At 44.0% G+C, this 18,000-nt stretch overlaps 1 protein-coding gene across 2 annotated transcripts in view; it reads right to left on the bottom strand.

Annotated features, from left to right (window-relative positions):
* LOC142097491 (proteinase-activated receptor 1-like) overlaps positions 1 to 18,000 on the bottom strand; it is a 310,042-nt gene that overhangs the window by 251,507 nt on the left and 40,535 nt on the right. For both annotated transcript variants that reach the window (XM_075179488.1, XM_075179407.1), the window contains exon 2: positions 1,826 to 2,009. In XM_075179488.1, the coding sequence (XP_075035589.1) occupies positions 1,826 to 1,937 (112 nt within the window). In that variant the 5' untranslated portion in view covers positions 1,938 to 2,009. The remainder of the gene's footprint in view (positions 1 to 1,825; positions 2,010 to 18,000) is intronic.

Here is an 18,000-nt window from a genome sequence, read left to right as displayed (position 1 = left end):
ACCTGTACCATCATGCTCCCCCCCCTTTATCTCTCTGTGCCATCCCGCTTTCCTGCCCCCTTTTTTCATCACTATGCACCATCCTGCTTTGCTCCCCGTGCCTCCGCTTCTTTTCTTACCTTCTAATTGAATTCTTTCTTCTCTTCTCTTTTCTTCTCTTCTTGTCTTCTGTCTTCTTTCTTGATTGCTCCTCTCTACACCGCTCCTCACTGAATGTCGGGCCTGACGTGATGATGTCACGCCCGACATTCAGTGCCAACAGAGCAGAGAGGAGGGGGGAGGGGCACCAGTGTTGCAATCACGTCAATATTTTTTTTTTAAAGTACCTGCTCCCAACCCCAACGAAAAGGGGACCCATAAGGCATCGGAGCCTACCGGGGGATACCCCGACTCCTCGTCGGGCCAGTCCGACCCTGCATCCACAGCAACCCTGATCTGAAAGCAAGAGGTCAGGGATGTCAGCCCAAGTGTATGAGCAAGGGGATACACAAGCATCGAGAGTTACCCAGAAGGAAACGGTTCTAGGTGGCGCTAAGGAACCTAGTGGTAGAGCAGCTTAAGCTTCTCCTACTGTGGGTAAAGAGCACATTTGGGATAAAGAAAGGGGATGGTGGCAAGGCTAGCCCAACCAGTCCCCAGCAACACAACAGACAGGGTGGCATTCATGGTTCATCCTGTCACAGGTGTGCTAGCAAAAAAAGCACCTAGCTGTGGCTACTAAAGACACAGAGAGACTGGAGTTACTGGATGCTGTTATGATGGACAGTTTTATATGTGAAGTTGGTGTATGAGTATCTCACCTTTGGTACACAATTACTAGTAGCACCGCCAGATAAGACGCCCACAGAGTTGAATCATTCAATGGTTATCAGGAGATTTCAGGTCTGCCTGTTTTCAAGATTTAAAGGATCCCAATGACAGCACCTATCTATACTGGTGTCACCATCCGGCCTTTACATCTCCACATTCCACCCAGCGTCTACTTAGCCGTTGTGCACACTGACCTGATGGAGGTAATGTGTTGTAATGTGCCGTTGTTGTGGGTATAGAAAGGGTATGGAAGTGGAGGGACAAATGTTTGATCATCAGAACAATGTATTGTTGGCTATTTGAGGGACTGACCAGCAACCAGGAGCCGGGCAATAGAGTATGTCTGACACTAGTCAACTTAGGTCCCTTCCTGCTGCCTGCATTGGTTGTGATGATAAAGTTCCCCAGGACCTGCCAAGTCCTAGGTCGCCTAACAGGTAATCTGGCCCTAAAACATAAGAAGAAAAATCAGGAATACGTCACAAAAAGATATTTCTACACACTACATTTACAGAGCAAAACGCTCTATAAAGTATCGATAGAAGGGACCTTTCCAAGCTTACCCCATGTTAGCGCAGTAGACTAATGAATCTGTCGGTGGTGTACCTACATACAATCATTTACATACATATAGAATTCAAAACTATGGGCCTGATTCATTAAGGATCTTAAATGAAGAGGATCCTTATTTCAGTCTCCTGGACAAAACCATGTTAAAATGCAAGGGGTGCAAATGAGTGTTCTGTTTTGCACATAAGTTAAATACTGACTGTTTTTTCATGTAGCACACAAATATCAACTTTAAATTTCAGTGTACAAATAAGCTATCAAGTATTTGTGTGCTACATGAAAAAACAGTCAGTATTTAAATAATGTGCAAAACAGAACACTCATTTGCACCCCTTGCATTTTAACATGGTTTTGTCCAGGAGACTGAAATAAGGATCCTCTTCATTTAAGATCCTTAATGAATCAGGCCCTATATATATAGTAGTATATAAATATATATACTGACCTTCTGTCTCATTATTACAGTTTCCCATCCAGAACAAGTTGGTGGCACCGAGAAGGGAGAGTAGTAACAGCGGACTCCACGTCATTTCTACTGAGTGGTTGGATCTGTGCATTCAGTTCTAATATAACTAATGACTGATTATCACACGTTTGCTCACAGGATGAGTGTTATCCTTCTCTCTGGGCTGTAAGAGATGGAAACTGTAGATAAATAAACTGTCTTAGGCATGCATAGAGAGATATAATAAATGAATCAACAATTTGTTGATTAATGTTCATAATGGAATCTGACTAGTTTCATTTCCACCACACGGCTACTGTTACCAGAAAAGTATGTCTGGGGCTTTCTTCAATGCTACAGGTAGTCAGCTTAAGGGTACATGTCACTGTACAAAGAACCTTTGTGGCTTTTGGTTATTCAATGTCACTGGCCCATATGAACCATTACACAGATAGTGAACAAGAAGCAATAGGGTTAGTGACAGTAACAACTACTTGGCCAGAGAACTCTGAGGATCTGGCTGTGATCCTTTTATGTTACACTTTCTTAGAACAGACATGAAGGAAACAGATAAGAGATAAAGGAATCAGGCACCTGTAAAGGTCTTCGTACAAGTCCATTTTGGCTACGTCTGAGAGAGACAACAGTTTGGCACTCAAACTGAATGGCTAAGACCTATGGAGCCGTTACCAAAGTCATATACAGTCACTGTCCAACATGATTATAAAGCCATCACAATCAACATCTTGAAGATCCAGAGAAGACATTGTCCAGCATGGGCCATCTTTATGAGCCCAAATATTGTGCAATTTGTGATCAATTAGTTACATTGTTATCAAATTGGCCATCAGAATCGCAGTGTCTTTGGCCCTTCTTTCTATTCTTGTCAAGCTTTGTTTCCAAAATACAACCAACAATGAAAATTGATATGATTATACTTGAACAAATCAGTTTTTCTGACAATTCAAAAGTTTTCATTTGTGTGTGTTATGATAAGATTAAATGAATCCATTTTGTTCCATAGATCTGAAGTCTTGTGCAGAGTTCCAATACTTTCAGGTGTATCCTGGTGAGAGTTAGGCTCGGTGCACACTGAAGAATTTTCCAACCGACGTGTTATCTACAACATTTGTACCTATGACTGAAGGTCCATTCGCTCAGTCAATTTGTGCGTACACACTGACATGATTTACCTAAAGAACTGTGCTCTTAATCTGGTCCTCTAGTCGTTTAGAGAATGACAGCAGAATAGTCACTCATTCCTGTCACACTGATTAAAACCACCTTGTTATAGTTATCCATATGTCCTTACGAATTTAGAACATTTCCAGAATACGCACATATCTGACACAAGACACCGCAAAAACATTAATTCATGCACTCATCATCTCCCACATCGACTATTGCAATTCCCTCCTTACTGGTCTTCCCAAAGTCAGACTTGAACCTCTACAATCTATTTTACACGCAGCGGCTAGATTGATTTTCCTTACAAACCGTTATTCCTCTGCTGAGCCACTCTGTCAGTCTCTACATTGGCTGCCTGTATATCAATGAATCCAATATAAAATTTTTCTGCTAACATACATGGCCATCAACAAAATTGCACCGACATACATTTCCTCACTTGTCTCGAAATCCCCCCTACTCGACACCTCCGTTCTGCACAAGATCTACGTCTCTCTTCCACTCTCATCACATCCTCTCATTCTCGGTTACAGGATTTTTTCCGGGCTGCACCTACTTTTTGGAATTCCCTCCCACGCACAGTAAGACTTTCCTCTAGTCTTCAAACCTTCAAACGTTCACTGAAAACCCACCTCTTCAGACAAGGTTATGATATTCCTCAACCATCATCTTAATTTCCCTAGATTACCCTATTACCATCCTCTACACAGCTAACGCAAGACAACAACCCTCTGACCAACATTGCAACACACACAGCCCACTCAGTACTTTTACCTTTGCAGTCTGGCTGGTCCATTGTGCAATATGATGTAGCACATGTCCTTGTGTTTCTAACTCCCATTGTCCTATAGATTGTAAGCTTTCAAGCAGGGTTCTCTTACCTCTCTGTCTGTATGTATTACCCAGTATTGTCTTATTAATGTTTGTTCCCAATTGTAAAGCGCTACGGAATTTGCTGGCGCTATATAAATAAATGTTGATGATGATGATGATGATTTAGGTAGCTTATGTGACTCTGAAACGAAAATTTCAGTCTCACAATGGACAAACAAATTATTCCATCTACAGCACTCTATACATTTAGTCATCAGGGGCCTGATTCATTAAGGATCTTAAATGAAGAGGATTCTTATTTCAGTCTCCTGGACAAAACCATGTTACAATGGAAGGGGTGCAAATGAGTGTTCTGTTTTGCACATAAGTTAAATACTGCCTGTTTTTCATGTAGCACACACATATCAACTTTAAATTTCAGTGTACAAATAAGCTATCAAGTATGTGTGTGTTACATGAAAAACAGTCAGTATTTAACTTATGTGCAAAACAGAACACTCATTTGCACCCCTTCCATTGTAACATGGTTTTGTCCAGGAGACTGAAATAAGGATCCTCTTCATTTAAGATCCTTAATGAATCAGGCCCATAGAAACATGTCCAAGTGTATCAGAAACATGCTATGAGGATGATGCAGGACCATCATCTGCAGTACTAACCACCCCAATAACTAGCATAGAGACATGCCCAAGTGTATCAGAACGATGTTGTGAGGGTGAGGCAGGACCATCATTGGCAGAACTAGCAAATCCACCTACAGTTCCACATGTTGAACAGCTTCCTCCACAGCCTGACATCAGCATTGCCTTAACTCAGTCACTAAGTGATGCAGAGAAGTTCAATCTTCTTGAGAATTTCTATAAACCTCCATTAGATTTCCAGTTTCCGAAGACGCTTATGTATGGAAAGCAGCGTAAATTGAAGCATGAGTATATGTTACAATTCAAATGGCTGGCATATTCTAAGTCACTTGATGCAGGGTTTTCTGTGCTGTCTTCCCTCCATCAAGTGGTGCTGTTGAAAATTTTGTGTCTGTTCCGTTTTCAAATTGGACAAAAATGTATTGTAGCCTCAGAGTTTAAACAGACTTATAAGGGAATCCAGAAACCAGTGGACCACTACCTAAGCCATGAAAGATGTAAGAATTTTTAGCAAAATAGATCTAAGCTTAAACCAATTATCAGTGCCATTATTATGTGTGGTCATCAAAATATTGCTCTAAGAGGCCATCGAGACAGTATTAGGGATGATTCTGCAAACAAAGGAAACTTTAATGCCATTTTAGAATACCGAAGTCAAGGAGACAGTGAATTGAGAGATCATCTACAAAATTCTGCCAAAAACTCAAGATACACCAGCTGGCGCATCCAAAATGAAATCATAGACATATGTGGGAACATCAATGGTCAACAAATTGCCAAGGAAATCATCACAGGTCTTAAAATTGCAGGACTTTGGAAAAACTTAGAGGCCCGGATATGATGGTGCAGGATCAATGGCAGGGAAAGTGCTGCTGCAATTATATCTCAGCAGTACCCAAGGGCTGGGTACACCCATTGCTGCTCCCATGTTTTAAACCTGGCCCTCATGGCAGCTTCTCAGATTCCCATGGTGAGAAATATGTTTGGTGTTGTTGACAGAGTATATATATATTTTGACTCTCACCCTAAACAACAGAATGCTCTTGATGCTGCTATTACAAGTGAGTGCCCTGAAGCCAGAAGGAAAAGATTAAAGTCTTTGTGCAGAACCCGCTGGATAGAACGACATCATGCACGGGAGACATTTCTTGACTTATATCCAGCAACAGTCAAATGTTTTGTGGACATTTATGATCCTTCATCTGATAATCCTGTATCATGGAACAGAGATAGTGTTGTTGATGCCAAAGCACTTTACCTTTCTTTAACTGCTTTTGACCACATCATCTCTTTAGTAGTAGTACAGCACTGTATGTCCTTTGTGAAAGAACTAAATGTATTGTTACAATCTATAGCTAATGACATTGTCAAGGGCTGTTCTGCACTTGATGGTGTGAAAGTGACAATAGCAGGGATCAGAGAGGATGTGGAAAACCAGCATACAGTACTTTTTAAGAAAGCTGTTGATTTGGGATTACAGTTTGAAGTTACACCTTCTCTCCCACGTACCTGTGGTCGTCAGACCAATAGAAATAACACGTCAGCTGAAAACCCTGAAATTTATTATAGGCGTGTCATTACCATTCCTTATCTTGATTACTTAATTGGCGAGCTTGACATGCGTTTCTCAGTACACCAAACAAAAGCTATGACGGCACTGACAATAATCCCATCCGTACTAGTTACCGACATCGAGAATTACAGCCAAGTTCAAAATACCTTCACTGACATGTATGAAGATGATCTTCCATCACCAAGAACATTTCATACTGAGCTATTGTTATGGAAACATCATTGACTGGCTCAGGATAGAGCACTTCTCCCCACTACTCCTTCGGAAGCTCTGTGCCATGCTAGTAAGCTGGCATATCCTAACATCAACACCCTGCTGAAGATATTATGTGTCCTTCCAGTCACGACCTGTGAGGCTGAGAGCAGCTTTAGTTCTCTAAAGCTTCTGAAAACCCATCTGCGCAGCACTATGGGGCAGAGTCGTCTGAGTGGTCTAAGCCTTACTTCACATCCATAATAAAACCGCTCCTGCTGTGGATGATGTATTAGCAGAGTTTATTGGACTCCATAAGCGTAGAATGGAATTGGGCTTTTTTTGACATTCAAAGTATTGAATTAATGGTTGAGCACTAGATATTTTGATAACAAAAAATGTTTTATTATTGTGTTTTGTTATTTATTATTTTCAATCTTATTATTACATGATGTTATACTATGTGAATAAGAAATCATTTTTTGACTCACTTGTACTTTTTATTTACAGTAAAAAAGTTTATGTTGACAGCTTATTGTGGCTCTTTATTTTTTATGTTTTATTTTTGCTTTGTTCCGAATTCAACTATTTGGAAACCCCCCCTTAAAAATCCTTTGTTTGCCCCTGCCTATTCTATGTGTGTATGTGTGTGTATGTTAGGGAATTTAGACTGTAAGCCCCAATGGGGGACTGATGTGAGTTCTCTGTACAGCGCTGCGGAATTAGTGGTGCTATATAAATAAATGGTGATGATGATGATGATGATGAAACATTTCTTATTTTCAGAATATTTGTGCACCTGTGCCCTTTGCTCTTGGATAAAAGGCCCTTTATTTCCTCTGATTACAGATAGAATTACCTTGGCCATGGAACAATGCCAATGATGGAGGAGAATATTCCCAGTAGGAGACCATTTTGAAGTCTCTTGCTGGGACCGGATTGGTTTGTCAGATGCTCAGTATTGCTCATTCTTCAATCTGATAAAGTCATATCTGTACACCCAAGAACTGTAACTGGTGAGAAGGACACGACTATTTTTCCATGTCGATGATTGATCCATGTTTCTGTAGGAACAATACCACTGGGTGATGTGTACTGTTCTTCCTGTCACAGGAACATCTTCCTCCTTCCTGAGAGAGGCTATGAGAACAGCCAGCACCTTGACAAAAGTCCTTGTGCATGAAATAAATAACCTTAGGAATCGCTGATGTTGCACTTAGATCGGAATATGGAAATAAGAGTCTTGTAGCACTTTGGACGTTAGAAAATCACCCTTTTTTTTTTTTTTAAAATCTGTTTATTTTCGACAACAACAGGAACATAAAGTGAAAAACAATTGGCATTAGATATTTGACTTCTAAATAAATATGACATTATTACATATAATTTTTATAGATAGAAAATAGAGTTTATACATGTGCTACTAAATATATTCGAAGAGTAGGGAGCATGTTCAAAATCATTTTATTGCAATAGTGAGTCTGACAGGTAATACCTGAATCTGAATGTTATCCCAGAATCCAGGCTGGGAAAAGAACAATGTTGTTGGATTTTTCTGTATAAATGTAGGAAAGGGGAAGGGACCAGGGAAGGGAAAGGGGGTGGTAAGGGAAGACAAGATGTCCATCTAAGGTGGGGTGATATGCACCACTAGACAATACTTTTGGAGAAAGAAGAAAAGAGAAAAACACTTAAATGTCAAGAAGTGAGGAAGTGGCTCATCTAGTACCAGGTGATGGAGTGTGATAAAATGTGTACTATGAATCCCATGTCTTGTGAAAGTTTAAAACCTTATCCTTTAAAAGGCTTGTGATGTACTCCATCGACACTATATACCACACCCAAGAGATCACCGCCTGGAGACATGGAGGGGATGAGGATTTCCAATCTGCAGCAATTTGTAAGTGGATAGCTGCACAGACGTGTTGTACAAGTTTGTCCCTATGTTTATCAATGGTTTTCACCGGAGAACAAAGCAGCATGACCAGGGTTTCGAGGATTATGTCACTGTCCAGGATCTGAGTAAGTAGCACAGTCACCTGTCGCCACAAAGTTTGAGATGTGAGGGCATTGCCACCAGATATGGTAAACAGTCCCCACTGCTCCCTCACCTCCTCCAGCAGAGATCAGACGTGTCCGGATAAAGTCTGTGTAATTGAGTGGGTACCAGATACCAACGTGTGTAAACTTTGAATGCATTTTCCCTGATTGAGGTGTTAATTGATACCTTAGAAATCCTGAGCCTCAGCTTGGACCAACCCTCCTTGTCCAAAGTCTTCTGAGTGTCACGCCCCCATGTTGTCTCAAACGGTCCCAAGGTCTCAGGGGTCGGTGATAAGATATACAACGGTATATGAGAGACACCAATCCTGGGAAACCTACTCGGTGAATGCAAAATTTCTCAAAGGAGGTAGGTTTCCGCAATTTGGAGGATTTACATTGGGCTTGGATAAACCCTCTGATTTGAATGTAGGAGAAATGCAAGGAAGACGTGAGGCCCGCTCTTTCACTAAGATCAGAAAATATTCCCCTGAGATGTGTTCGAATTGGGTTCTACCTGCTCTCTACCAGGGTGTGATATACAAGATTAAATTCCCTGGAGGTAATGCCAAAGTGGAGTAAGAGGTGAAGGGAATGTAGCGATGTCCGTCTTCTTCCTGATAAGTTTGTCCCATATGCTTAGCGTGAATTGTATAGTGGGGTGACAGTATACCGAGGCTGGTCTCTGGGTAAGTTGGAGCCAAGGAAGGTATTGTAGAATGTGGTCGGTTGTTAGTGCATTCTCTAAGTCTACCCATCTCTTTTTTCCTGGGGTTGTATGCCAGGAGATAATGTGGCTGAGGTTGACTGCCTGGTAGTAATGTTCAAAAATCGGTAGCCCCTACCCCTCAGATACAGTCGGTTTGGCTAAGCAGGAGCGCCGAAGTTGAGGATTTTTATGATGCCACACAAATTCTCCACATATCTGTTGTAGGGAGGACAGGAAAGTCTTCGGAACCGAGATCGGGAGCGTTTGAAATAGGTATAAAATTTTGGGGAGGACATTCATTTTTATCACATTTATTCTACCAAACCACGAGATGTAGAGGGGAGCCCATTTGATTAAGTCCCTTTTGATGGTGTCTATAAGTGGGATATAGTTAGTTTGGAAAAGTGTGCTGTATTCCTTGGTGATGAGTGTCCCTAGGTAATGTAGACATTTGGGGCACCATTGAAATGTGAATTTAGTTTCGAGTATTGAGTTTTTTTGCATCCGGTTCCTGGATGGCAAGGGCCTCCGACTTAGAGTTTTTGATTTTATAATTTGAGACTGAGCCATTTTCCGCCAGCTCCTCAAGCAAGTTGGGAAGTGAATTATGGGGTTGGAGAGCGTTAACAAGACATTATCCGCAAATAAGGACAGTTTAAAAAGGCGAGGTCCTATTTGAATCCCCAGAATATCTGGATTCTGGCGAATTGCAGCTGCTAGGGGTTCTACACAAAGGCCGTAGATTAGAGGCGATAGAAGGCATCCCTGTCTTGTACCATTTCTTAAGGGAAAGGCGGAAGACAGTAACCGATTGGTTAGTACAGATGAAGAGGGGCGATAATAGAGAGCTTGAATAGCGGTGAGAAGCTCCTTGGAAGCCAAAGTGACTAAGTGTGCGAAACATGAAGGACCACGGAAACCTGTCAAAGGCCTTCTCCGCATCTAAAGCTAGGATGACCGAGGAAACATTATTTTTGTTGATGTGTGCGATGATGGCTATACTTCTCCTTGTGTTGTCCAGGGCTTGTCTGGTTGGAACAAAGCCTACCTGGTCGCGAAATATTAAAGATGTTAGGTGGTAGTTTAGACGAGTAGCTAATACCTTGGCAAATAGTTTTATACCTGCATTGAGAAGTGAGATTGGACGATAACACAGGTCTGCAAAAAAAATTTTTGGACAGCTGTTTTGGTTTCGTTGACTGATTGTCACTCACCGGACTGTGAGTGCTTCTTCCCGGACATTTAGGAACCGTGGCCGTCCTCCATCCTGAGGGACTGCGCATGCGCAGCCCTTTCTGATCCTTCAGTGTATGTTCCTTTAACTTAATTGGCAGATCAGGCAACACTCCCTATATTAAGCACCTGTGGTCAACACCACGTTGCCTGATCTTGGAGTCTCATTCCCCATGAGTCTCTGAAGGTGTTCCTGTGTTTCCTCGTTTATTCAGCGCTGCTGATTCCTGTGGTTTCCAAACCACTTCTACCTCTGTGGTTTCCAAACCACTGCTACTACTGTGGTTCCCATACCACTTCTACCTTTCTGTGTTTCATCGTGACTGTTAGCTGATTCCTATCCGCTGCCTCCGTGCACTACAGTCTTCTAACCACTTCAACTCTACCATATATTATTGTGACTGTTAGCTGATTCCTATCGCTGCCTCCGTGCACTACAGCCTTCAAGCCACATCTACTCACCTGTTCATCATCGTGACTGTTAGCTGATTCTTATCCGCTGCCTCCGTGCACTACAGTCTTCAACCTGCAACTCGTCTGTGTTGTCATCGTGACTGTTAGCTGATTCCTATCCGCTGCCTCCGTGCACTACAGTCTTCAACCTGCAAGTCGTCTGTGTTTCATCGTGACTGTTTGGCTGATTCCTATCCGCTGCCTCTGTGCGCTTCAGTCTTCAGTTCATCTCAACTCTCCCGTGTTTCCTCAAGACTGCTGCAACTATTGCTATCCGCTACTCTCCGTGATCAACAGTTCCAGTTCAACTCTGCACTCCCGTGTCCCATCGTTACTGCACCTGCTGGTTGCTATTGGCTACCTCCGTGTGTCCGCAGAGACCTGCTGCTGCTACTCCTCAGCTCTACTCATCCATCTACTGCTGATCCGCTCTCCACGCTTTCCTATGTTCCCGCTGGTCTCTACCCGCCTGTCAGCATTGGATTCGTGTCTCTCTATTTACCTCTCTGCTAGACCATCGCCATTCTCCAGGGTCCTCCAGGAGTCCAGTTCCACGCTCTACTGATTCCTGTATATTTGTTTCCCTGCTGGTCTACCTACCTGTGCGCTGCACCTACTAGACCACCGCTTCACCCATCCAGGGACTTTGCATCCTGCCGGCCTCCTGCCGTTCAGGTATCTCTGCACTCCTGTCTGACTGCCTGCTTCTGAACCACGGTATGCATACTTCTCATTGACTGTGCTGGTGTATTGCATATCTTGCTGGACTGTGTTGGTTCTCCTCTGGAGTTTGCTATCCGCTGAGTCTATTGCCATCATTGACTGTGTTATCTCGTGCCGGATTACTTCAAGAGACTTTCTATTATGGCAGTGCTGTTCAGTTATATATATATATATATATTGTGCATATTACTGTGGATCAAGTTTAAGGTGCCGTGTATATCTTGTGTTGCAGTCTCTCCCCGTGCACCTCCTCACATATATATTCAGTGGTACAACTTGCTAGAGGCAGACCACTGATCCCTGTTTCCGGTATCACCTGTTCCAGTATCCTCTCACATAGCAGTGGTACAACTTGCTAACGCAGACCACTGACTCCCCGGATACCTCCACTTGGATTCCATTCCTTCACTCAGACAGCGGTACAACTTGCTATCCGCAGACCGCTGACTCTCATCACCTCCTCGTTTCTGTTGGACATTCCTCCTCACTATAGCAGTGGTACAACTTGCTACCGCAGACCACTGACTACCTTCACGTGTCCTTTGTCCATACAGTTCCTTGTGTATTATTACCTTCATATTGCCAGTGCTGCTAGTCATAGACTTTCTTGAGCATCTCATCATCTGCTATTTCCTGTTCCGTGATCACCCTGCTACCAGAGTACCATATAACCACCTATACTGCTCTGGTAAGCCTATCACCTGGTGATCCCTGGGTAAAGACTCCTAGTGCCCGTGACAGTAAGATCAGGCCATGACAGACCCAGATACGGAACCTACCGCTAAAGAGATGCTGCAGCATCTGGTCAGCCGTGTGGAGCAACAGGATGCTCGCCAACAGCTGTTACTTCAATGTTACCAATCGTTAACCTCCCAAGGAACATCTGGACAGACTGTTACAGCTAATATTGAAGCTCCTGTGCTTTCCTCCGTTTCCCCAGTGCCATCCCAGGTGTCTACAGCTCCCACGCTTCACCTGCCTACTCCGTCAAAGTACGATGGAGACCCCAAAACTTGTAGGGGTTTCCTTAACCAATGTTCAGTCCATTTTGAGCTCCAAACTCAAAATTTTTCTACCCATCGTTCCAGAGTGGCCTATCTTATCTCATTGTTTTCTGGACAAGCCCTGGCTTGGGCCTCCCCTCTGTGGGAAAGAAACGATCCAATTCTACAAGATAGTGCCAAATTCATTTCTACGTTCCGAAGTGTGTTCGATGAACCAGGTCGTGTGACCTCCGCTGCTTCCAGCATTCTTCGTTTACGACAAGGTTCTCATACAGTAGGCCAGTACGTCATTCAATTTAGGATCTTAGCCTCTGAACTTCAGTGGAACACTGAAGCATTAGTTGCCGCCTTCTGGCAGGGGCTCTCCGATAAAATTAAAGATGCACTGACTACCCAAGAGCTTCCTTCGTCACTAGAAGATTTGATCTCTCTTTGCCATCGTATAGATATGAGATTTCGTGAAAGAGAGTCTGAGAAAACAACTGCTGTTAAAGCACCTCTTCGTTCAACCCCTCAATTTCGTCCAGCTTCACCCTCTGTGATTCCCATGGAGATAGGACGTTCCAAATTATCTTCAGAGGAGAGGAAACGAAGAGTAAAGAATAGACTCTGTATCTATTGTGCTGATTCCACGCATATGCTCAGCTCTTGCCCTAAGAGATCGGGAAATGCCAGGCCCTAACTAGTTCTGGAGAGGTGAAGTTAGGGTCCCTGGAGTCCTCTCCATCGTCTATGAAATCTAAAGTCTGCGCTTTTGATGTTACGATTTCCTTTGCGACCAAATCCTTCGAGTCACAGGCATTGATTGATTCTGGAGCAGCAGGAAATTTCATTTCTAAATCACTAGTGAATCAATGGTCCCTACCAGTGATTACTTTAAAAACACCCATTACTGTGACGGCTATAGATGGATCACGTCTCATCAATGGTCTCATCACCCAGAGTACGTCTCCAGTAACACTTCAGATTGGTGTACTACACCATGAAGAAATTTCGTTTTTAATTCTTCCAGTTACGACAAGTCCGATTGTCTTAGGCCTTCCATGGCTTCAGTGTCACTCTCCCCAGATTGACTGGCGCACCCCTCAAGTTACGTCTTGGGGGTCTGAATGTCACCATCGTTGCCTTTCCCAAGTTATTCCTCTTAAAGTACAGCAATCTTCCATCTCATCTTCCTCCCCGGGACTCCCTCCTCAGTATGCTTCATTTGCCGATGTGTTTGATAAAGCTCAGTCTGAACGTCTTCCTCCTCATCGTTCTTGGGATTGTCCGATCGACCTTCTACCTGGCAAGACTCCTCCCAGGGGTCGGGTCTATCCACTCTCGTTACCTGAAACTCAAGCCACATCTGAGTACATACAGGAGAATCTCCAGCGTGGGTTTATTCGACCTTCCACCTCTCCCGCTGGAGCTGGGTTCTTCTTCGTCAAAAAGAAGGATGGATCACTACGCCCTTGCATAGATTTTCGTGGACTCAACGCCATTACTATCAAGAATCGGTATCCCATTCCGCTGATCACTGAGCTATTCGATCGCATCAAGGGAGCTCGGATATTTACTAAGTTGGATCTTCGTGGTGCCTACAATTTAATTAGAATCCGTTCCGGTGACGAATGGAAGACAGCGTTCAACACCAGAGATGGGCATTACGAATATTTAGTAATGCCTTTCGGGCTGTGTAATGCCCCCGCTGTTTTCCAAGGCTTCATCAATGAGATCTTTCGGGACTTATTATATGTATGTGTCGTTGTCTACCTGGACGACATATTGATCTTTTCACAGGACCTGCCTTCTCATCACCAACATGTGGCAGAGGTCCTCTCCAGACTACGGAAAAATTCATTGTTCTGTAAATTGGAAAAATGTTCATTCGAGTTGCCCCAGATTCCATTCTTGGGGTATATAGTTTCCGGAGTTGGCCTGAAGATGGATCCAGACAAAGTAAATGCTGTATTACATTGGCCCCAGCCAACTACTCTTCGTGCCATCCAGCGTTTTTTAGGTTTTGCCAATTACTATAGACGCTTCATTCAAGACTTTTCATCCATTGCATCTCCTATTGTGGCCCTGACTCGGAAAGGGGCTAATACTAAGCAATGGTCATCTGAGGCTCTCCAAGCCTTTCAAATTCTCAAAGAGTCCTTCTCATCTGCTCCCATTCTTCGACAGCCTGATGTGACACTCCCCTTCTTCCTAGAAGTAGATGCCTCTAATGTGGGCTTAGGAGCCATTCTCTCCCAACGCTCGGAGCAACAAAAATTACATCCTTGTGCCTTCTACTCTCGGGGTCTTCTGCCCGCAGAGAAAAATTATACAATCGGGGACAAGGAGTTGCTGGCCATCAAAGCTGCATTAGAGGAATGGAGATACTTGTTGGAAGGAGCTCGCCATCCGGTGACGATCTTCACGGATCATAAGAACTTGTCATATCTGCAATCTGCCCAATGCTTGAACCCTCGTCAAGCAAGATGGTCTCTTTTCTTTTCCCGTTTTGAATTAATTATAACCTTCAAACCAGCCGCTAAGAACAAGAAAGCTGACGCTCTATCTCGAGCTTTTGTGACGTCCTCTGATGTAGAAGAGGTTCCCAACCATGCTATTCTAGACCCCAAATGTATTTCACTGGCTGCCTCATCCACCAAAATGCTGCCATTGGGGAAGACCCTCGTGCCTCCTACTCTGAGGAGGAAAATCCTTTCGTGGTTCCATGCCTCTCGTTTTTCTGGACACGCCGGTGAACACAAGACCTTTGAGATTCTCTCTCGAAGTTACTGGTGGCCTTCAATGAGGAGAGACGTCAAAGAGTTTATTGCTTCCTGTGATTTATGTTCTCAGTTCAAATCCTCCCGCAGAACTCCAGCAGGGTTGCTGCGACCACTACCCATTCCGTCCAAGCCTTGGACCCATATTAGTATGGATTTCGTTACTGATTTGCCACAAAGTAAGAATCACAATACTATTTGGGTAGTGGTAGACAGATTTTCGAAGATGGCTCATTTCGTCCCTCTGTCTGGTTTGCCTTCCTCGTCTACTCTGGCTGAACATTTCATTAAAGAAATCTTCCGCATCCATGGATGTCCGTCTGAGATTGTGTCAGATAGAGGAGTACAATTCGTTTCCAGATTCTGGCGGGCCCTTTGTAAAACCTTGGGCATACGATTAGCACTCTCATCTTCTTACCATCCGCAATCTAACGGACAAACGGAACGAGTTAATCAAGATCTTGAGACTTTTATAAGGATGTTCTCTTCAGCCAATCAAGACAACTGGGTAGAATTGCTTCCTTGGGCTGAATTCGCCCATAACAACATGTACCATGAGTCATCATCCAAAACTCCATTCTTTGTGGTCTACGGTCACCATCCGTCTTTTCCGGAATTTCCTGCCCTCCCGCCCACCCAAGTTCCTGCTGTGGAGACTGCTTGTCAGACCTTCAAAAATATCTGGTCTCAGGTCAAAACCTGTTTAAAGAAGACATCTAACAAATATAAGTCTTTCGCAGATAAGAAGAGGCGGGCTATTCCACCACTAAAAATTGGTGATCGTGTCTGGTTATCTACCAAAAATATTCGTTTGAAGGTTCCATCTATGAAATTCGCCCCTCGTTTTATTGGTCCATATAGGATCATTCAAGTTATCAATCCAGTATGTGTTAAACTTCTTCTTCCTAAGAATCTTCGGATTTCCAATGCCTTCCATGTGTCCTTGCTCAAACCTCTCATCATCAACCGTTTCTCGACTCCTCCCTCAGCACCGCAGCCAGTTCAAGTTCATCAGGAGGAGGATTTCGAGATTACTGAGGTATTGGATGCAAAAATTTCGCGAGGAGTTCTCCGTTTCCTCGTTCATTGGAAGGGCTTTGGTCCTGAGGAGCGCTCATGGATCAAAGCTGAAGATCTTAATGCTCCTACCCTTCTGAAGAAGTTTTATTCCAAAAATCCGGACAAGCCCGGTTCCAGGCGTTCTGTGCCCACCTTTAAAAGGGGGGGTACTGTCACTCACCGGACTGTGAGTGCTTCTTCCCGGACATTTAGGAACCGTGGCCGTCCTCCATCCTGAGGGACTGCGCATGCGCAGCCCTTTCTGATCCTTCAGTGTATGTTCCTTTAACTTAATTGGCAGATCAGGCAACACTCCCTATATTAAGCACCTGTGGTCAACACCACGTTGCCTGATCTTGGAGTCTCATTCCCCATGAGTCTCTGAAGGTGTTCCTGTGTTTCCTCGTTTATTCAGCGCTGCTGATTCCTGTGGTTTCCAAACCACTTCTACCTCTGTGGTTTCAAACCACTGCTACTACTGTGGTTCCAATACCACTTCTACCTTTCTGTGTTTCATCGTGACTGTTAGCTGATTCCTATCCGCTGCCTCCGTGCACTACAGTCTTCTAACCACTTCAACTCTACCATATATTATTGTGACTGTTAGCTGATTCCTATCGCTGCCTCCGTGCACTACAGCCTTCAAGCCACATCTACTCACCTGTTCATCATCGTGACTGTTAGCTGATTCTTATCCGCTGCCTCCGTGCACTACAGTCTTCAACCTGCAACTCGTCTGTGTTGTCATCGTGACTGTTAGCTGATTCCTATCCGCTGCCTCCGTGCACTACAGTCTTCAACCTGCAACTCGTCTGTGTTTCATCGTGACTGTTTGGCTAATTCCTATCCGCTGCCTCTGTGCGCTTCAGTCTTCAGTTCATCTCAACTCTCCCGTGTTTCCTCGAGACTGCTGCAACTATTGCTATCCGCTACTCTCCGTGATCAACAGTTCCAGTTCAACTCTGCACTCCCGTGTCCCATCGTTACTGCACCTGCTGGTTGCTATTGGCTACCTCCGTGTGTCCGCAGAGACCTGCTGCTGCTACTCCTCAGCTCTACTCATCCATCTACTGCTGATCCGCTCTCCACGCTTTCCTGTGTTCCCGCTGGTCTCTACCCGCCTGTCAGCATTGGATTCGTGTCTCTCTATTTACCTCTCTGCTAGACCATCGCCATTCTCCAGGGTCCTCCAGGAGTCCAGTTCCACGCTCTACTGATTCCTGTATATTTGTTTCCCTGCTGGTCTACCTACCTGTGCGCTGCACCTACTAGACCACCGCTTCACCCATCCAGGGACTTTGCATCCTGCCGGCCTCCTGCCGTTCAGGTATCTCTGCACTCCTGTCTGACTGCCTGCTTCTGAACCACGGTATGCATACTTCTCATTGACTGTGCTGGTGTATTGCATATCTTGCTGGACTGTGTTGGTTCTCCTCTGGAGTTTGCTATCCGCTGAGTCTATTGCCATCATTGACTGTGTTATCTCGTGCCGGATTACTTCAAGAGACTTTCTATTATGGCAGTGCTGTTCAGTCATATATATATATATATATATTGTGCATATTACTGTGGATCAAGTTTAAGGTGCCCGTGTATATCTTGTGTTGCAGTCTCTCCCCGTGCACCTCCTCACATATATATTCAGTGGTACAACTTGCTAGAGGCAGACCACTGATCCCTGTTTCCAGTATCACCTGTTCCAGTATCCTCTCACATAGCAGTGGTACAAATTGCTAACGCAGACCACTGACTCCCCGGATACCT

The sequence above is a fragment of the Mixophyes fleayi genome, chromosome 1, assembly GCF_038048845.1.
Source record: "Mixophyes fleayi isolate aMixFle1 chromosome 1, aMixFle1.hap1, whole genome shotgun sequence".
In the NCBI taxonomy this organism is placed as follows: Eukaryota; Metazoa; Chordata; class Amphibia; order Anura; family Limnodynastidae; genus Mixophyes; species Mixophyes fleayi.
The sequence above is the reverse complement of the archived record's forward strand: the minus strand, read 5'-3'. Positions and strand labels throughout refer to the sequence as shown.